Source organism: Triturus cristatus, chromosome 6, assembly GCF_964204655.1.
Source record: "Triturus cristatus chromosome 6, aTriCri1.1, whole genome shotgun sequence".
Lineage (NCBI taxonomy): Eukaryota > Metazoa > Chordata > Amphibia > Caudata > Salamandridae > Triturus > Triturus cristatus.
The window spans coordinates 718,571,731-718,594,416 of NC_140589.1; the positions used below are offsets into that span (position 1 = coordinate 718,571,731).

At 42.0% G+C, this 22,686-nt stretch overlaps 1 protein-coding gene across 6 annotated transcripts in view; it reads right to left on the reverse strand.

Annotated features, from left to right (window-relative positions):
• SOBP (sine oculis binding protein homolog) overlaps window positions 1-22,686 on the reverse strand; it is a 404,468-nt gene that overhangs the window by 115,643 nt on the left and 266,139 nt on the right. For all 6 annotated transcript variants that reach the window (XM_085611215.1, XM_085611213.1, XM_085611212.1 and 3 more), the window contains one exon: window positions 11,991-12,086. In XM_085611215.1, the coding sequence (XP_085467341.1) occupies window positions 11,991-12,086 (96 nt within the window). The remainder of the gene's footprint in view (window positions 1-11,990; window positions 12,087-22,686) is intronic.

The window sequence follows — 22,686 nt, forward strand, 5'->3', positions numbered from 1 at the left end:
CGAGGAGGGTTACCTGCTTGCCTCCGTCCAGAGGATTGGAACTTTACTGTTAGGCAGTCTGGAATGACCAGAGCACCTGAGTGTTCTGTTCTTAGTACAGAGCAAAGTCTTTTTGCTTTCATTCTGTGGGTTCGGAGAAGCAGGGAAGAGGTGTGGTGCAGCGGCCAGGGCGGCTGACTCCAGAACACGGGGGCTCACGGTTCGATCCCCAGCACCGGCGGCAGGTTAGCCCAGCACCTTGCGACTCTGGGCAATAGCTCGCTTAATCTTCCTGACGGACCCCAGCCCCAGGACACCTCTCCGGAGGTAGCGGTGCGCTTTACAAATGCTGCTATTTATTTATATCTTCTAGGTGATTACCCAGACCATTAGGCTTATGAATACATGGAATGCCTTCAAATTTCTAAGGACAACTCACTGTTAAAGCAATAGGACTTCAAATAACTATGCTTGCTTGCAAATACCCATAAGTCTTTATAAATCGGACAAGAATGTTTCATTTATGGTACCCCAAAAAACATTCTGCAATATTATTTGATGGTCCTTGTAAAAAAAAAGCCATAATGCAACATAAAATGCTCTAAACCATGGAATACCTCAACTTCTTCACTTTGCTCCACTGGTATTAAAGTCTGCCATAGTTATCAATCACTGTCCTTTATTTTTCCAATCACAAGTCACTGCCCTGTGCCAACTTACCTATTTGTGTTATTAATTCCTTACATCCCCACATTTCTGACAGACTCTGTGCCCAGTTGTGAGAGGCACCCATATTTAATTTACCTTATTTCATTTAGGGGTCTTAATAAAGAGCAAATAACCACTCACAGGTGGCAGTAGAGAGCTGTAAAGTATGGGTGCATATAGAGTATAGTGGTGGAGTGCACCGTGGACACCATCACCAAAAATGCCCAAAAGTTGACAAAGCTTTAAAAAGAATAGGGCGCTTGAAGCCAATGGTGAAGAAAGTGTGTTTGCCTTCGGCGTCTGACCAGCCAGGCTACGAGAACCAACTGAGGAAGCATGACTTGATGAGAAGTGAAATATCCAAATATCAGAGAGAATAAGTGAGTCTTTAAGAATTTTCTGAACGTGCGAAAGTCATCCTCAAGCCTCAGATGCAGTAGTAGGAAGTTTCACTGTGAGGAGCCTAGAACATGAAATGTTGAACCCCTCAAATCTCATCTGTAGTAGGTCTGGTGCTCAGAAGACCTGTGTTGGTAGACGTGAGATTTCTGGGCAGAAGATCAGAATCAGTTTTGTGAGATAGTTGAGTACACCTATGTACTAGAACGAGTGCTTTGAAGGCCACTCTTTATTTCACAGGGAGACAATGGAGGCATTTCAGGGTTGCGGTGATGTGGTTATGTCGTTTGAAACCAAACAACAGGTGGTTTTGAATTATATTGATATATTAAGAGATAGATGCATGAAAAGGCCAGTATATAAGCTTTTACAGCTTTTAATCCATGAGGGACACAACTGAGTTGAGGATTAAAAAAGATTTTCTGGAAGTGGAGCAATGGTGGAAGTCATTTTAGAAGATGAAGATGGTGGAATGACGTTTTACTTACCGTATTCAGTTAGAACGTAAATGGTAGATCACCAGCAAAGAGTATTCCCAGGCTACAAGTTTCATCTATAAGGTAGAAAGAGACCCCAAATCCTTAGCCAAGAAAAAGGGAAGTTGTGGGAATCACAGGACACAGAAGGAGGAATTCAGTTTTATCAATGTTGAGGCAAAGTCAGTTATTCTGCATCCGGTAGTGGAGTCGTGAAAAGGTAGTGAGACAGTTATGGTTTTAGCCAGGTTCATCATCAAGGTAGAGGTGGAACTGTGAGTCATTATGTCTTGTAGGAATCTAGGATGACAGTGCGGGGGCGCGGGAGGCAGGCAAGTGTTCAACAGCAGTGGCGGCAAGGCAGGTCTCCGGAAAATGCCAAATTTTAATGTTGGTTATTCTTGAGAGAAACAGCACAAGTTTAACTTGACAGAATCGGTTTTGTAGGAATGACACAACTCATAACAGTTGAGAAGTTACAAACACAATGTTTAAAAGAGTGGTCTCCATGCCACAACTGAGTTAAACTTGACTGGAAGTTACTCAAGAGGCCATTTTCCTCGGGTTGGGCGTGCATTTGGATGTTGATGACTTGCAAGCGTCATTCCCACACAGGGTACGCAGAGGTGGGTCTATAGTTGTTGATATGCATATGTGTCCCTGAATACTTCATTATTCTAAACACTTGCTTTTGAGTCAGTTCGCATGCAAGATTTCACTATGCAGCGCACAATTAACCAGAAATTGGAGCAAACAAGAAAAACATTTTATTTTAACCCATGGAGAGGCATTCTTCGAAAGCCTGCCTGATTCTACCTGTCCTTGAACAAACAATTAAGATACAGAAGGTCTTGTGGAATTTTAAGAACTTTACCATGGTGAAGCAACATTGCAATCATAAACCTTTGTTACCACCTATGGAATTCGCCTCCCACAAGAAGGCTTACAAAATATATTTTTGTCCTATGCTCTTAACATACATTTACTGTAAATTTCCCAATTATGTAACTGCAAATTCAATTACGAAGTTGGCAAATCTTAACTCATCACAATGAATTTTATGTATGACTACATAAAATGACAACTTTTCGGTTCCACTGATTACGAAAAGTGCGTGTGTGCGTGCACGCCATGACGTAAATTAAATATTAAAGCCTAAATGTGACAAAACTCTCATGGCCTACGTATCTCCATCGGTAACAGATTTAAGTTATGGACTCCAATGGGGCGATAGTTTTAAAAGCGTTATTTAAGACGTAATATTTTTGTCAAGCCATGTTTAGGCCACGATATTCAGGTACCATGCTGTTATATTGATCACCTATAAATCTTAATTTAGACGCTGCAATAATGCAAGTCATTGCTTTTATGTTCTTAGTTCCCTGTGTTTGGACTGCAATTAAAATACTTAAAATGATGTACTAGTCTAGCATTGTCGAAGAACATACCTTTGTCCGGATTTACTGCTAGCTTCTTTCAATTCAATTCTGCGTTATAGCCGAAATTAGATTTCGAGGGTTGAGAGTTGCTTGACAGCTGCCTCTCTAGTCTTTCTTCTGTTTCTATGTGTAATGGCCTCCTAATGAAACTACCATTGTATGTATTTCTGTCTCCAAGGTGAGAGAGCCTGTGTACTTCTTGCCTTCTATCGCTATGCCCCAGGGATCAGTGTGGGTAAGCAGGGGATGTATGGAGTCATGCATGATTTGTACATGCTCCCAATATTGCATATATATGAACACACAATCTCCAGCTCTCATAAAACAAAGATCCGGGGCGGAAGGACCCACTATCATGTCTGGAGCACCTAAGCTGCATGAAGGAAAAGGAGGTAAAGGCCAGACGAGGGACAGAGGGTAAGGTTTCTACTGAAAAAGCGACGGAAAGAGAGAAAGGTCAGAAAAGGAGAGCGATAAGCTATCAGTAGTCCCTCGGTGATGTCCTTCATTAGCACACAGTAGTCGCAGCCACACCAAATTTCTGGATAACCATGACGATGTGAATGAGTCACGTTAAGACTCATAGTACATAAGTGTACTCTCCTGTGTTTATCTTGAAAATCTGAGCAAGTGGCTGGACTCTGAATGGCGCCTGAAAGACATGTGACCAAAGGAACCATTAAGAATGAACAAGATTAATTCAGTTTACATGTTGGGCGAATGTTGCAAATGATTTCCCTATACTATTCCGCTCACACGAGCGTTTTCTTTAAACAGGTTTGCATATTTGATGGACATTTGCCACAATTTAAACAACGTGGTTTTTGTCATTACTTTACTGCTGGATGTTGCTGCGTTCATGTCATGGCAGAGGGGGCTTTCGCCGTGGTCACGTTATTATACAAGTGATATGGAGATTCCGCTCTCTAGGAAATGTGTGATCAGCAGTGAAAAGTTACAGCCGAGCAACAAAGTGTCCACAGCAGAGTTTCTGCACTAGGACCACATGTGCAGACAGGGCTGAGAGGGAGGAAACAGTACAGGCCATCCCTGAGCATGTGATCAGAGCAGCAACCCCGTGCAGGGGTAACAGTTAGCCAGGGCCGGACTGGGAACCAAAACAGGCCCTGGCAAAGTGCTGGGCCGTCCCCCCACCCCCTTCCCCCGTGGGGTTGGGGGTGCCGCCGAGCTCTTTCCAGGGCCGGTTTTCGGCCGATTTTGTTACAAGGCCTATTTTGCAGCTATGCTGCAAAAACAGCCCTGTAACAAAAACGGCCCCCAGGAGCCCAAAACCGGCCCCTACCCCTGCGGCGCACCAGGGGATTGCCCGGTGCCCGCTACGGCCAGTCCGGCCCTGCAGTTAGCTGTCCAGCAGAGTCAACCCATAAGGGGGCGGATCTGCACGGATTGTCTCTGTGCAGGATGGTGCAAGGATTTTCAGCACTCCAGGCAACATATGATTTTGCCTATTATGGCAAAGTCATATTTCTCAGAACACTCTTCATACAGTTGCCTCACCTTGTTAAAGAAGCATTGGCCTAGCCTCTGTGGGGAGGAAGAGGGGGGTTGTAAAACAAGCAGTTTTGAGGAGTTAGGGAGTAAGGAAGAGCAGACATGCAGATTTACGGCAAAACCAAAGGGGATGATGGACGGAGTGTTGAACATTGCAAGCACTCACCCCCAGTCAACTGATCTGGGTTTAATCCATCATCATTCTTTAGCTCACTCCGCCACCCCCGTTCAGACATGGCCATATGCAAATCAGTCTGACCCTGTGCCTCATGGGAACAGTCCAGCCCGAACTGCCAAGCCATATCTTCTTTGGACTGGAAACAAGCATCCTGGGATCGGTTTTGGGTTCATAACCCTCATCAGCCAGGCTATCTTAAATCCAGTGGCAAAGTGAGCAAGGGACCCACGTCTGGGCATACCCTGCCAACTTAGGGCGAACTAAGCGAAACCAAAGGGGATCACCTTTGTAAAGGGCATGAGGAGAGACCTGCACAGGGGGACAGACTCAGCTTCAAATGGAGTCTCTGTCCTAGTGGCAGAACAATTGCCCTTGCAGCTCATACATAGTGCTTAGGCTTAACCAAGGTACGTCAGGTGTACTTGTCCAGGCGGAAAATACCCACAGAGATCATGATCAACATGAAAGCAACTCTATGGCTGTCGGGCACCAGGTGATGGCATTGGCCCATGCAGAATGGCTTACAGCCACTTTAAATGTAAAACAATTGCTTTGGGCACGTACAGTTGTGCTATGCCAGTGTCAGAATCAGGAATCCTCAACTCATGACCCGGCCATGCCACCAAACCACTGACCTTTAGCACAAATACATAAAAGAGAGTTGTGCACCTTAACGAAACGGCAAGAGAAATCCTGCAAATATAGCCATGTAGCATGCCACAGAAGAGAGCTGTAGGGTCTGCAGGTAACAAGAAAGGTGGCAAGACCCCATACCCAGGGATGTAGGATTTAAGAAGCCAGCACATGCCTAGTGCTCTGAAAATTTCCATTTAAAGGACAGATGCTTATATCAGAGATTAAACTGCCCAACGTGAAAACATGGAGAATAAACTTTCCCCAGATGCTGTGCTTTCAATGGGCCAGTACTCACCGGTACTGAGTACCGGCACTTCTAAATTTCCGGCGCTTGAGTACCGGAACTTTTCTTTGTCCAAAGAGAGTACCAGTTCTCATGGGGTTGTAAGCCAAGCGCAGTGAAATTAGCATTTACAAAGAAGCGTAACACAGCAGAGAACGAGTGGATCCGTTTTCGTGAGGCACTCTGATCGAGTGCTGCTCTCCCCTTACAATGTACTAATTGAGAGGCCTTCAGAAGGCATTAATTCAGAGCTGGCTTCCTGCTGGTATAGCAGAGTACAGCAGCACTTGTTTGCAACCAGAATGAGGACGACGGTGGCGATAGTGATGCTGTAGCACAGCACGTGGCTTCAAGGTTTAGTATTGAGGGCAACAACGAATAAAATACATGTACTGAATGCCCTGTCTGCCTCAGCCTGCATGAATGCTTAAATGGGTGCCCCGGGCCGAATCCCTTTGGTCTGCCCATAGCTCCGCCACTAGCCCCACCCCAAGCCCCGCCCCCTAGTCCACATCTTAATTTGGTGAGTACCTGAACTTATTTTTTTACATTTAAAGCACTTCCCAGATGTGTCCTACAGTAGGGGCCAGGAATCAATTGAAGAACCATCAAAAAGGCGAAAGTGCAGCACCTGACACAGCACACGCCAAAAAGATTCTTGCTCTCTTTTTTTAATTCTAGGCCTATTTCCTCCAAGGAAGGGCCTGTAAGCAGAAAGGTCATATCTGCGGGTTTGTGTTGCTGGTGGTTGTCATAGATTTCCTAAGATGGCTGTGAACAATGCAGGCAGCACTAATTGAGATTTTCTGTACTGAAGTGCCCTTATGGACAGCATAATATGGTGGGGAGCAGTGGCTCACAATTACTCATATTATTTTTCTAATTCAATGCCTGAACAATGATATTCATTAAAAACGTATTTTAAATCGTAGTGTTATTATATACATATATATATATATATATTACAGTGAAAGAACGTTTTGTAGAACACACCACAGTTTAGTATTTTTATACACTGTTCATGAGGCATAAAGCTTTCCTTACGGTTTTTGACATTTTTAATAACTGGCACCCACAACAGCATAAATGGTGCTTATGAAGGAAATAGGCAATGGGAGGTGACCCCACACTGATAAGAGAAAGGGCCGGTGAGGGTACTAGCTACAGTGGTGATTGTGTAATTCGCTTCTTGTATTCTCACCCTTTTATCTGAAAAGCAGGACCTTCTATCAGGGCTCTCAGAAATGAACCAGTTAGAAAATTTAATGGTGCTAGCGAAATCTGCAAATTTGACGTTAAGTGGAATTTACTAAGGCCACAGAATACCATATTAGGCAATGTTATGTCAATGTTTGCTAGCGGGGAAGCGGTTTGAGCAGAAAATAGCTTGATGTTTTTTCGCATTATTGTTATACACGAGGCAATAGCACATAAGATCCAACCAATCCCACCATTCACACATTTTGGTATAATTTTTGTGAACTTTTGCAAAAAATAAAAAATATGTGATCTTGCACACCTGTAACTGGAAGGAACTTTTCTGTTTGGGAGCATTTATAAATACTAAATAGAGTTTGGGGGAGTGGTTGTTCTGTGCACTGGGTTCTCTTAGGTGTGGTCTTCAAGAAGAGCCACTGGAGTGTGAGCCGCTGAAAAGCCCTCTGTGTGCAAATATAGGGAGCGCAAAAAGGTGGTCTGTTTTCTTTGGCTTTCATCACTTTTGAATGTATAGATGTTTGTAAAAAAATATTGTGCTGGGGAATCTAAGCTCAAAGTTGTGCAGCATAATTATTCTCTTGGTCTGCTGAGAAGCGATGTATTTTCAGAAGACTGCATTGGTATTTGCAATTCGGTGCCATTAAGTTGACATAAATGTTTTAGAAGAATAAAATATTGTGATCTTTACTTCTGAATTTTCAACTGCTACCAGAATTGCCAATCAAAATGTCTTTCCAGGTATATGATTGTTAGATTTGAAGTGCAATGACATTTAAACATATTGTAATGGCAAACAAAACGTATTCTATATATATATATACTCTACAGCCTTTGATTCAGCCTCCTTCTTCCATTGGTTTCGTTGGCTCAGGAACCGTCAGCCATTGCCTTGAGATATTGTCAATCACACCTTAGATCAGCCCACACCAATATTTTAGTCTCGCCCTCTTTTGAATCTGTGGTGATACGTCAGCCTCCACTTTAATGCTCAATAGCCTATTTCATATCTGAAGATACACTTTGCCAACACACGTTTAATTCTTTAAATCCCTCATGCACTGTACAATAAAGCTATCCTTTATTTGTTTTGCACTTCTGCAACAACCATTTTTTATTGCCTTGGTCCGCGTTCAAAATGCGAGCACCAAACCTATTTTTTTCGATGCCTATTAACTTATTTATTAAAGAACTTTTCATATGTGGGCGATCTCTATTTTGAGACCTGCCTTCAACCATGCAATCTGGAAATTACATCAGAGGCCAGGCAAAGCAGTGCTCCGCTTTATTACAGCAGCAATGTTGCAAAGAAAAATATGCATTTCCTTTTACTATCTACCACAAGAAAATGAGACCTTTTACTAGTAGCTGAAAGGGATCTACAGACTGCACTTCTGCTCTTCTTGTGATTCAGGGGTTGAAAATAGTTGACAAAATAGAAGACAGACGTAGCTGGAAAAATGCTCACAGAAAAGTTCAAAATCAGATGGAGAGAAGGAACTTTTGATTGGAAATCCAGCACAAATTAAAGCACCATTATTAAACAACCACAAATCTAAAAAAAATGGATTTTTGTTAAAAGGGCATATCCCTTTTAACAGTGGGTCACAGTGCTCTAAAGCAATCTTGCCGCTATATCATAATACCTGAAATAGAGGCAGTATAAACGCACGAGGATAATTATGCACATAAACAATTAGTTAAGCAAACGTGGGCTCACATCAGCGGAGGAAAGGATTTTACTTTTCTCTGCTCTCAAAGCTAATCTAATAAAAGTTAACACCAAAAATGAATTTGCTACATTGTGGTTTAAAACCCAGGCTTACCAAGCGAACTCCAACTCTCAATGAAAATCAGTTTCTTTGATTCTACAAAAGATGGGAAAGCACCCAAAATACATGGGATTGGAACAGAGTGCCATACAATTCTCATCCAAATGTTGTTCCCTCCACAACCGCTTTCAACATGGGACACTAGATTGGCCACTCCAGCTTTCGCTATCTGGCACTGTGAGTAATAGCACTTTGCCTGATTACATGTGCACATCTGTCTAAATATAAGTGCATGCACTTCAGTACCAAGGTTAGTAGACCAATTATTTACTTTGCTATTTTTTTCCATTAGTTAGCGTTTTTTTAGTCAATTTTCTGTCTTTAAACTTTGACTTTAGGTTAAAGTATTACAAAGCCATCAGTACCTCCCTTTGTGCCAATAAGAATGATATTTTCCTGTGATGTGCGTTTCTATAACCAGGAAGCACTTGTGTTCTATTATGTGCACGAAGTATTTTCTTTTTTTTTATGGACCATCATTAGGACAAGCATATGGCTGCCACATGAAGACAGCTAAAAGTTTTCTATGTTTCTTCTTTTTATTGCAAATTCCTTCAACAACAAAATAGTCAGTACACCAGCGTGGCAAGACCAGGTCTATTGGCTTTGCCAATGCAAGTGCCTATTGGTTTTACGTTTACATGTTCTCAAGCTAATGACAAAGGCACAGTACAAGGACAGACAATATAAATGATTATTTTACGTTAGGTCTTTCGTTGTGTTTTCTTTCAGAGTCTGAAAGAGTTACCCAAAGGTTCCAAGAACCCAGCCATGTCCTCTTGTCCTTCTGGGAGGGCCCTGGGACGCGGAAGCCATCAGCAGCTCGTGCCCCGCAACCATCCCGGAAGCGCCCTCGGAGCGCGAGCCTTCTCCAGCATGGAAGGCGCCCTGCCTGCAGCGGCAGCCTACTGGAGAGTGGCAGCTGCGCCCTGAAGCTAAGAAAGCACTTTGGAGTCTCACCGTCCTCTTCCAACTGACAGGCTATTATGAAACGTCCGTGAAAATTGCACTAAGAAAACCCCAAGGATCTTCTCGCTCTCCGAGGAATAAACAAGTTTCAATTTATTTTCCATTTAAAGCCTTAACTTTTCGCAGTTTTTCGCCTGCACTGTAAATTGGCAGCTACTTCCCGCTGCGGTAAACACAATATATTTCCCCGGCTTTGCTTCTAATTGAGGTTTAATACATTCACTCAGCTTCCGAAACGTACGAGTTACCAATATAAGGGAAATAAAGCATGCAGTTTAAATGTCTGTCGCTCTCACCAAATTACCTAGATAGCCAGCAACAATCCACTGCTATTGTTCCCAATTATACACAAATGGAAAATGGCTCCAAATAACTTTAAACAAAAGGTAAATTATCCCAATGTGAGCGCATAATTTGTACCTAAGTAACTGAGACAAAATACAAATTTGGAGAAGAAACTTCTAGTCAGCCCAGGCAATTGTTTCCAAACAGAGAGTAAACCGATGGATAAAATATTGTAAATTGTCCTTTAAAAACCTCTTTTCTGCAGACACAGCATGGAACCAGGCTTCTTAAAAGGAAACTCTGATTCTTACAAAAAAACACTAGGCCTGATTTACAAAGGTAATTTACACTTTTGATCAAGTTTAGACTTTGAAGTTAAGTTTACTACTTTCAGTATTCACAAACGCAGTGTGTGAACTTACTACTAAAGTAAAAGTTGCATGCCTCCACCTCCAGAGTAATGTAATTGGCCTACTCTTGTGTGGGTGGGCGACGTCCCTCGCTGAACCTCTCGCTCATTCTCCGTAACACCCCCTTACTCCTCCCTAATCCCATCCCCTTTAGTAGCGAGTGAGCCCCTTTTCCCACCCACTCCCTCCCTCCAGTCCCTCCTACATTTACTATTAAAACGTATAATTAAGTCTGCGGAGACTCAACAGTTGGGGCGAAAAATTTAGCATACATAAATATATATAATCCAGAGCCGTAAAACTACACAAGTAGTTTGTGAATTTCAATTAGTAGTCTGCTTTGTGGTAGTACAAAACTTATTAAAAAGTGCAGTTTATGACTCAGGCCCAATAAGTATATTATAAAGAATTTTTTTTTTTTTTTTACAAAATACTTGTACTGATTCGATAAAGGGCGGAGTAGGCCCTTTTTGATTTGAATCTGATTTGCAGGTGCACATCCAATATTTGTGCAATTTTTTCCAACTACAGAATATCTTGCTAAACTAGATGATGATGTTTGGCACTGTAGGGAAAATTGCAATTTGCCTCTGGAGTGTCCTCCACATACCAATAAGAAGGTCATTTTCAACTCTTTTGTTATGCTGCCTTACATTGCGTTATGGAAATGTCTGTCTTGCCTTTTAGAAATGGAGCTCTACATTGGCATCTGTCCTCTGCTTTCCATTGCACTGATTTGTAATACAAACAAGGATTCTGTTGAAGCTGTGTCTTGGATCGCCTCAAGCAATCCCATGGATCGAGGCTGTCTCTTGGGAGTTCTCCAGCTCCTTGCATTGCCACCTGCTACGTATTATCTACATGGTTAGTAGGCAAGCACTTAGATCTTTCCCCTTGGTCAACAAGAAGGCCCACTTATTCAAGTAGATCTTTCATCATCAAAAAGAGGGCCTTACAAGCCTGCAAGGACATGGCACACACAGCACAGTAATGGCACCATCACACAATCCTTTCCTCCATAAAAAAAACTGTCTGAAGACAACAACTTTCATTTAGAGTTAAAATCTAAAATGACCGCCACCTTTGTTCTGCTTTAGGACTGAACTTGCTCTTAGCTAATTTGGACCCTAGCTCAGCCTATTGCATTTGTAGATACCTTACTAGGGTTTTGTTTGCTTCCAGCACTGCAAATAATCAAGACAGCATTGGGTTGTTTTCATGTTCAAAAGCGGGGAAGTATTTCAGTTCGAAAGGGAGTACTGCATGTCATCTGTTTTGCAACATCAAACAGGTCAAAATATTTCCAATATGTTTCGAAGGCAAATTGAAATTGTTTCATTTGGGGGAGACTTTGACTTCATTTTTTCCCCCTGTGATAGCACAAGTTTCCTTTAACATTTAGAAAACATTAAAGAAGTGAAATGAGACAATGGGAGTTAAAGTTGTAGAATTGGAAATAAATGATGGCAAACAGCTGACATAAGTATCTTGCGTTTTATGAAATGTTCTAGACTAAACATGTTAACTTAAAACAAATTTTATGCACAAATGTTAGATTAACAAGGAATGTATGAACAAAATCCTTACAAAGCGTTGTAATACAAGCATTCACTGTGCTAAAGTAACAATGTAGACTTGTTGTAAGTAGGATTATTAATATTAGTCTTACAAGTAGTTCGCAGTTATTCTTGAAGGCAAGCCTTGGAGTTTCCTTAGCATAGTGCTGCTGTGGAAAATGTTCACCATGTCCATCTTCATCTCTAGCCTGAAGGGAAATATAATGGCCTATTTAGGGACTTAGAAATAATGGAAAAATAAAAAACGGAATGCAAAACAGCTCATAAATGTAAAACAAAACATTAAAAAAATTAAGACGCAATACATTGTTTAGATATTGATAAATGTAGGGGTTTCTTGTTTTCTGGCCTAAAACATCAAATACACTTACAATGTGGTGTAGGATTGAAAACACAGTGCAACCACCAAACATAACAAATGTCCGCCTATATCTCTCACGTGATATTTCTTGCATAGATAACAGTCATGTTCATAAACCAGAATTATCTCTACTAGGAGGCCTAGAGCTACGGTCCTCGATGGACAGAGCTATATCACATTTTCAGGATATCCATCTCAGAATCACTTACTTGTCATTAATCTAAATTTGAAACATTAAGTCAACGATTATTCTGAAAATCTGACCTAGTTGTGGACTTCGTGGCTTGGTGTTGGAGCGATTCTTAATTTTGTTGGCCAAGATATTCACTCTATTGATATTTTCAAACTGGAGTCAACTTTTCAGAAGCCTGTCTCTTTCTTTCATTTTGAACTCTGACCAAATAGGAAAAGTTACTCACCTGCTAGCAACTCCATTCGGAAACCCTTTTGCCATCTTGTGGCAGAACCAGGTAACTGCATTTCAGCATTTTTCTGCACTTCCTCGGCCACACACGTCTTGTGTCCTCTTTGAACCATACCCTTCTCTTAAAGTTAATCAGCTGGACAAGTGTTACACTATGCCAATAGTTGACCCTCTGACAAGGGGCAGGCCTTGAGAATAGGAGACAGTTTAATCAACAACATATACAAGAATGACTGTTAAGTTAGCTTAGCGAGGTGGGCACTCGTTGTTAAGATCTGTGTGCAATGTGCGGAATGCAGGATCAAATGTCTTAGTAATTCATCCTTCAAAGATCGGTTAACTAAGTAGGCAGCTTTTGAGGGAAAGAATAACTGCACTTGAAGTCCACCCTCCTCACACTGTCCTTGAAGAAGTTTTGGAACTTGAGTCCATTACTGAGGCTATTAAAAAATGTAAGTAAATACACAGCTCAAGGTAACGCGAACCAAAGGGACATCAGCAAAAGAAGACATGCATGGTCAGGAATTAACACATATACATTAAAATATAAACAATCTCGCATGTATGACGCATTTCCTGCCAGATTAAAGTATACATTTCCCAATCTCAGGTTTACACTCATCTCATCCTTTGCTTTTCTCCCAATAAGGAAGCACACGTGTAATTTGGTGAGATGCATGCTTTACAACTATAAGGCAAAATCCCTTGCTCATATTTTATGCAGATGTTCTATTTTGCTAAAGGAGCAAAGGAAATGGCTTCTCTTATTATTTATTCAGTTTAATATCCACAATCATTGCAGGCTCCTATTTTCTGCTCAGAGGGAAAGCACTTCCAGGTTGTAGTAAGGTTCATCAAGTTTAAGGAGGTAGTGGCACAAAGATTAACATAGATGGATACAATTAACTTGTGTCTATGAAAGTAACATAAGTGTTTGTCCCACTCTGATTACTACATTTTTATAGTTTCTATAATCTAAGTCCAGAGCGGCAATTACTGTGGATGTCTTATATATTTTTTGTAATATTGCTATTGTTTTAGAGAAATGCCTTGCTTACGTTTTCCTGATTTATAATGTACTGATTTAACTACCTATGCAATATACTCAATACTTAATTATATACCAATTTTGATTGGGCAATAATAATTGTACACAAAATGTTCTAGGTAAAGCGCTTTGGATAAAAGTGCTACAACAAACAATTGATGGACGGAATGCTGACAATGCAGACATTCTCCCCCAGTCAAGAGATCTGGGTTAAATCCATCGTTCTTTTGCCCACTACACCACCCCAGTTTAGACATGGCCATATGCAAATCAGTCTTGACCCTGTGCCTCATGGGAACAGTCCATCCCGAACTGCCAAGCCATGTCTTCCCTGGACCGGAATCAAGCATCCTAGGACCGGTTTCTGGCTATCAGCCGTCATCAGCCAGGATAGCTTGACTCCAGTGGCGTAGTGAACACGGGTCCCACGTCTGGGAATACCCATCCCACTTAGGGCGAAAAGCGTTACAACAAACAAATGATGGACGGAATGCTGACAATGCAGACATTCTCCCCCAGTCAAGAGATCTGGGTTAAATCCATCGTTCTTTTGCCCACTACACCACCCCAGTTTAGACATGGCCATATGCAAATCAGTCTTGACCCTGTGCCTCATGGGAACAGTCCAGCCCGAACTGCCAAGCCATGTCTTCCCTGGACCAGAATCAAGCATCCTAGGACCGGTTTCTGGCTATCAGCCGTCATCAGCCAGGATAGCTTGACTCCAGTGGCGTTGTTAGCCAAAAATCACCAATGTGAACCCAAAACAGGAGGCACAGCCCATTGGATGTCCAAGAAGCATATAGCTTCAACTAGACGTGCATTCTAGGAACAGGAAGCTAGTGGGAAAGAAACACACCTGATCAAAAACCTCTTAACATATTCCAAGAATGGTATCACAGGTTCCACTTCTAACTAGTCAGCAGAAAAATACAAAGTGCGGGGCAGGTGTGTGGGGACAGCTACGTGCGGAAGGGATGCGCATTATGATTATTGCACTCCCACATTTTCAACTAAGGAACAATTTCGGAAATGCTGCAAGGCGGAAGAACATCTACCAGGAGTTAAAAACGTAAGAAGGTGGAATGGAAGCTTTCTGGTATGTTTCATTCATCTTTAGTGTAGATGCAGAGTCCTCTAAAACAGGCCACACAAGGTAGTTACTGGTATTATCAAACACTGCATCCCATATACTGATTCCATATGTGGACTTTTGCAGATATTGCTCTTCATTTTATTGCCTCCTTTTTATCTTGGGAGCGCCCTCTCCCTCAGACATCTGTCTCAAATATACTGACCGCCTCTATATGTCTGTATCCAACATATTACATCCTTGAAGATACCAGTATCTATGTACTCACTGCTTAAAAATGTTAGTGTCCAGCACATTGACGTCTTGAAGAGATCTATAGTTAAATATGGATTCCTTAAATACCTCTGTATCCACCGAACTAAGGGCCTGATTTAGATCATGGTGGACGGGTTACTCAGTCACAATGGTGACGGATATTCCATTCGCCGAAAAATAAATCCCAAAGCATATAATGGGATGTATATTTCGTCCGACAGGATATCCATCACGTTGTGACGGAGTAACCTGTCCGCCAAGATCTAAGTCAGGCTATAAGTCCTTTGCAGATATCAGTGCCTATATACTAACTCCTTAAACAGATCTATATCCCGACTTCCTGAAGATATCAGCTCCCACTGTACTGACTTCTTAAAAATATCTGTATCTCGCATGCTGCCTCCTTACAGATATTTATTGCGAGTGTACTGATAACTTGAGATTTGGTGCCAGCATGCTGTCTATTTCCAATGTATTGACTCCTCAAAGACATCCGTATCTAGTGTGTTGGCTCCTTGCAGATGCCTAGTTCCACTGTACTGCCTCCCTAATGTTATTGGTAACAACCATACTGGCTCAAGGCAGATATCTGCCTCCAATGTAGTAACTCCTTAATGCTATCTCCATCTACTGTACAGACTCCTTACTGATATATGTATCCAGTGCAGTGGCCACTTACAAATGCTGACTAATTTGAATTGTAGGGGACCCTGACTAACAACAAAAATATTCTGTCAAATCATTGCACAATAAAAACATTCTTTCAAGAAGAGGAAGAGAACTGAACAGGATATTCTGATCTAAATCAGTAGCTATGAAAACATCTATTTGAAAGGATACATTAACTTATCCTGTTCTCTTTGTTTTCCTTTAAAATTGCAGATGACTCAGTGCAGCTTAAGACAAGGCAGGGTAGGCAAAGTAGCTGAATCACCAGCACACTCACTGCCCCTGTCTGAGAAGTGACACCCATTCAGTTCACTCTCATGTCTCGACTCCACGACCACTCCCTTTCACCTGTCTACAGGTCACAGCTGAGCTGTCCCCAGGTCCCCTGGGGATTTAAGGCAGTTTTACATATTTGAAACTAAAATATGCAACAGGAATACAAGAAAACCATAAATTCAGCTGCATGTTACTGTACACGTTCTCTTTAAATAAAAAAGGCTATGCAAAAACAAAGGATGCCACACAATATGGACCTCCTAGGAGCTGACCAGATGCCAAGAGGAACCTTGTGCATGTACGTCTGTTTGTTAAGGTTTATATTAACCGTACAATAAACTGCTACACAACTAGTACATGAAGATGGGATTATGCACAGGGCAAATCCAGTCAAAAAACAACCAACAGAATGCAAGACACAAAGGGGTTTTACAATGTGGAGTGCAGAAAAAAAGGGGTGAGTGGGGATAATGCACCATGGGGGAGGGTTACTGCTGGGGAGCGCCCTGCATTGAGCATTAGGGCTTTAAAAGAAGAGAAGGGTGCAGGCCAGAAGGTGGAAGAGCAGACTGGGTGTGGGTACTCTTCTGTGCTGCTCTGATATTTCGGTAGTTAACCCCCATGATGAGGTGTTGCTTGAAGACCTAGATCGCAGCTCTTAGTGGGACTGGAGAAGGGGTGAACCTTAAATGTTCTGGGCGGGGATGCATTCCAGATTGTATGACCATAGCAGGATATTGCATGGCATCTCATGTTCTGCTTTCATTTCCTGATTTCCAGTCTTGTAATGCTGGTGTTGCTTTTTGTGCCAGCTCCAGCACAGGTCTTAATCTTGGTCACCAAAGTTGACTGCCTTTTGTATATGGTTCACTATGCCTTAAATGTGAAGCAGACAGGCTGCGTCACCTAATGAAGTTTTCTGAGGATCAATGTGCTGCGTTCATGCATGTGAAGACCTTGACAATGCATTTTAGCTGCATGAAGGATGCTTTTTGGAGAAGTCAGGGAGATCTCAGTCTTGACATAGTTCAGAATGAAGTAAGTCTTGGATTGTAGCAGAGCAGTTCATCAGGGATCAGCCCAGTCGCCAAACAAGTAGGGATGCATGTCATTTGTGTGCTTTTTCAGGTATGGCAGATAGGAGATCAGATGGTAAGTCGAAAGGTTTGGATTCTTTAGGAAAGAGAACGGGCTATCCAGACATGAGGGCATCTGTGAAGAAAGGTTTGGTGAGGCGCACATTGACAATGTTGATAAGGATCGACCAGAGATTGTGTTCACTAAAGGCGATGGGATGACACGGTGGCGGCATGAAAGAGGAACACCACACTCCCTCACAGGCAATGAGTGGACGAAGTGTGGAAGGAGGTAACACATTGTACAAGTAGAAATTGGGAGGATATGCAAGCAAAGGAGACAGAAACACAAACACACACAGTTTGTAACTTGTGCTGGTCAAGATAACTTGCCTCCTTTTCTAAACTCTAGAATTGTCAGAAGTTAATACGTTTGTATTCTGAATACTGAAAAAACAACACATGATAAAATATAAGAGTGATAACCGGCAAGATAACACTTGCTGCAATGGAGGTAGGTGGAAGTCAAAGGATTTAAATCTGTTCCTTTAGTCTACAAATGATTTTTAGTTAACAACAGAGGTTTTCAGGAGGGCACAACTGATGTCCAACGTAGATTCAGAAGGACAAGATTAATACCAGATGTAAAGAATACACATAAAACATACATTTAGATATAATAATACATTTACAAACAATAGATCCAAATTTCACTCATTTGCATACTCAATTGTTGTTAACCTGAAAGTCAGACATAGATATAACCAGGGCTTTAAGTGGGATGAAAAAACTGGGGGGTCTCTCAAAGGGGCGTGGTCAATGTTATTAAGGGTGTGGCTTAAAAACACGTAAGCTAAAAATCTGTGCTTAGCATATTGTGCCTCCCGACTTGTTTTTTGCTGTTTCTGTCAATGCATCCAGATATATGATGCAACAAGTAACATCATACATACAACAAGTCAGGACTATTGGCTTTGTCAATGGTTGTTAGTTGCATAAGATAAATAAGCAGCAACTATGGCTTGTATATAATATTGAAAAAGCTTTCACTTAAAGCCCTGGTGACTCCACGACAATGTTGCTGATCCTGAGTTTCCAAAAGCGAAGGAAAATCCAGAGAGAAAATGACTCTCTAAAGAATTTCACTTCCCCTACAACGCTCACCTGGCATGATGCCATGCCATAACTTTTAAACTAGTGAGAAGTGAACAGCGTGAGCACGTGAACATTGGTGTGCCTGCTGTCCCTGCAGTCGGGAAAAAAATGGACCACCTGTGCCAGGGCATAAAACAGAGCCCGATAGAGACCCTTTTCGAGGCCTCCTTTAAACAAACATTGGCATAGCCAATAGGTCTCGCCTTTTGGACCTTATAAGTTTTTAGCCATGCAACAGTTGCATAACTAAATACTTATAAGGTCCAAAAATCGAGACCTATTGGCTAAGCCAAGCGGCCGTGAAAGTGATCGCGATCAAACATCAAAGCGGCCGTGTGGCCACGAAAGTGAAAGTAATCGTGGCGCGCGGACCCGCGCACATGCACTGTAGCTCTCGGCTGGCCTGGTAGCACTTTTTGGAGCCCTCTCAATAAGTCTCGCCAGACCAGCGCATGCGCTGGGTCAGGCGAGACCTAAAAACTGCCGGTGCTTAGCACCGGTGAGACCCGGCCCACTTAAAACCCTGGATCTAACCATCCAAGCCCTATGTTGGTCATCCCTGTACTATGCACAGTGCATTATTTATAAACGGTTTACATTATATCTACTGCTCATCCACCTCTAGCTTGGACAAGTCCTTGACTTCTTGAAGTGTTGCTGTGGAGCAGTGGAGAAGGCTCAAAAGCAGAAAGAAATGTATATAATAAGGTATAATCACCTTACAGACTTTGGTAAGAGAGCACTTGAGGTCAGGAATAGTAGGTTCCAATACTTTATTCAAATGCATACAAGAGAACAGATATTCAGTATTCAAAGACAGCAATTCCTATGTATACCCGATGGTTTCAAACTGGAGTCACTCATTCTACCATTGAAAATGTGTTTGATTTCAGGGAGGGATTAATGAAACGGCATGAATATTTGGGCACAATTGATAATGTGTACTTACTTTCGACATTCGGTTATGATCAATAAGTAGATTTCAATCAACCAATAGATTTGTAGAGCGCTTCGTGTCACCCGTGAGGGTATTCAGGTGCTATGATGACATTGGACACTGCTTACACCTACTCAAAAGGCTGCCCTCTCTGCGGTCTGTGGCCTAGTAATGGCCACGCTAACTCCCTGGATAGCTCAGAATTGTCTTAGCATCAGTGAGAGATCTTCTGGATATAGATTTGGGAGATACTGAAACTTTGCAAGACAACAAACTGTGCAGAAGAGATTACCTACAATGCAATTTAATTTTGGAAGCAGGCAGTTACTATGCAATGTGATATATGCTTAGTATTTTGTTGACAAAGCACTATGGTTGTGTATGTATGAGCTGTTGACTCCACTCCAACACAGAAAGTTCTGTGTGAACATTAAGAGTTACGATAGGACAATCAAAGGTGATTCCTATGCGGATGTTTGGGGGGGGTTGAGCAAAAAAAAAAGGCCTGCAAATGGACAGAAGTGATTGCCTTTGCTTCATCATGAATGTGCCCAGGTGCCTGGCAATGTGACATTCCCTTTTCTCCTTCAGCATTGGAGCCGTGGTGCATGTGGGTGTTTTCCGCCTGGAAGGGTACAATACAGTTTTTAAGTCAGTTCTGGCTTACAAGATGAGTTAGCAGCACTCTAAAAGACCGAAGGGGGCAGCACAGGGAATTGGCTTCACATCAGAGTAGGTAGGACGTTTGGTGTGTCAACACAGTATGTGCATCTAGAAGAAATTTGCACTAATATCTGCAGTTGAGTTCCCCTCAATCACAGAGGATCGACTGCAAATGAATTATAGGGACCTGACCAATTCTTGATTCCTGACGCAGAGTAGGGGCAAGGGACTCCAAAAGGAGGGCCAATGCTAACCTGCAAAAGCTGTTCTTGGAAATGAATTTCCATGGATTTTGGGGGTTCCAATTAGGCAACTGTCATCCCAAGGGTCCTGAGTTAGTACAACAAAGTTGTAGGCCAATATATCAAGGTCGAAAACATCAATCTACAAAAATATTGCATCCAATGCCCTACCACTATATAGTAAAAGTAAGTCTACAAATACTATGCTTACATCGATATCTACTTGCTTAGACCTAGTGATGTAATTGTCAGGGAGATGTGGTGAATGCAATATTAGGTCTTGTGATATAGCACATGCAATTTGGTGGTGATATACTAAACAGCATGAAGGACAGCATGCAAACCATGGGAATGAACTTTAGACTCACAACTTGCATTCCATAATTTTAATATTACGATAAAACATTGTTTTACAAATATTAGAAAGGATTATCAGAAATCAAGATTTTACCTCATTAAATGGTCTCTGATCATAAAACGAATGATATCATTATGGCCATTAGCAAGAGCCAGCAGCCAATAGTGGGCTATAAATATAGTCCTGAGGGAATGGTGTACTATAAAAAAGAGGAAAAATTAGTCAGAGAATCTAAATGAAGGCTTCAAGTTGGAGGACACATAAGATGTATGGCAGACTTATACTTAAAACTATATCTCTATATTGCAGTGAAAAAACCGAAATGATTCATCCTAGTCTGGAAATGATAAACCATCCGTCCCTGTAGGGATTTGAAAGTGGGATCCACGTGGTCGTTGCGTAGGCTTTCTACATGTCAGGTTAAGGTATAACGTTCAATTATCTATTTTTGCGATTTTTTTCCTCTGTTAGTCTTTTCAGTCTTAGTACATGGCTGGCTCCACCTCACATCCATCTCTATACCTGTTATTTTCATTCTCTCTGTGCATCTCATTCCTCTGCCTATATCGGTTTTTCTGCTTTTCATTTTTCACTCTGTATATTTTTCTTCCACTCTGTCTCTTTTCTCCCTTTGTGTGTCCTGCTCTGCCTGTCCTCTTCCAGCTAGTCAGTATCACTCTCATCATCTCTCTCTATCTCTCTCAGCCATTCTTCTACTCTTCCAGCCTGAGCCTCGTGCAGTCTGGCCCACTCCATATATCTAACTCCTAATTAGTCCTTATCTGTCTGTTCTCCTTTGTGTCTCTCCATTCATCTCACCCTGTATTTATTTAGATTGTCACCTTCCTCTTTCCCCTCATCCCATAAACTCTTTCAGTCTCTCTCTTCTTTCCAACATCTTTTGTCTCTTTTATCACTTTTTTAGGTCTGTCCTGTTCTTGCAGTCTGTTGTCGAAGACCTTTTAAGGACAATTCCAATACCTTCAGTAAGCCTTAGGTCAGCCTACTGCATACCTCTGCCTGGCTTTCTCATCAATCTCATTTGCTTACTTCTTAACCAATGACTTTCCTTCCTCTTCTTCTGTTTGTTCCTCCTCTGGAGCACTGCTTCTTTACCATCCTTTCAGATCTAGTTCAACGGATGCACAGGGCAGAAAGGGGCTACTAGGCCCCAAACCTGGTTGTTGATATTTTTTGCCACTAGCGTCCTTGGGTCCATCATGGTGTGTCCCTGCAAACTGGGCCAAGTACAACCCTTTTCATACTCAGCTGCCTGGACAGAGAAGGGGGAAGTCACAGGGAGGTAGTGTGGGGGCACAAACTAAGAACTCTTTAATCAACCAATAGACACAAAAATGTAATTCCAGTCCAGTGCTTGTCTTTCTGTAAAAAGAAGGCATTTTTCAATTACACAGCAGTACGCCATAGTTCACAATACAATCCAGCATACACTGTGGTACCACTGATTATGATTCTCTCATTAGTGCAACACTTGTTTCCCCCTGTTTATGTGCTCTTTCCCCACCAGGTTGATCCTAGGTGGATCTGTTCCTCAACAAAAATATGGTAGAAGCATGAATAAGGCTCAGGTGCAAATTATGTTGTCCTACAAGTTAAATTGGCTGTCAGTCGTGAGGGGTGGTTCTCTTTCATGTGCCCTTTTCAGGCTGCTCTCTTAACACCTTTGTGAAAGTAATATATCTCACAGCAGGTAGCACAGTGGCGATCTCCAAACTGGAGCACCTACGCATGGGCACAATTAAGTGTGCAATTCTGTCATCAGCTTCTATGTAGTAGTAATTAGGGATAGACAAAAGGGCTGGTCCGATCCAAAAACATTCTCACCTAGCACAACAGAAAATACAGTTCACTCATTACCTCTAACATCACCCAGATGGTAGAGCTCAGGAAATAATAATAAGCAGCCACTTGCTAACAAAGTATTCATGACATTTCTAAAGATAGGTCTGTCACCCTTCTCCTCACTTCAGTGTCTTGATCATAAACCCCCAGTCACAGAAAATGTAGGCAATACACTCCACTGCCTGTGGAAGTTGTCCTCATCCTTGTGGCGTAGTAAGACAGGGTATCTAAATTGGATCCTACTGGTGTGGTACTCAGAATCATACACAGTTCATGTTATGGACTTTCACATAGCACTGGAACTTTACACAGTGGGCTGCACTCTCACTAACACAAATAAAAAGGTCTGCTCAACACTATGAGATCAC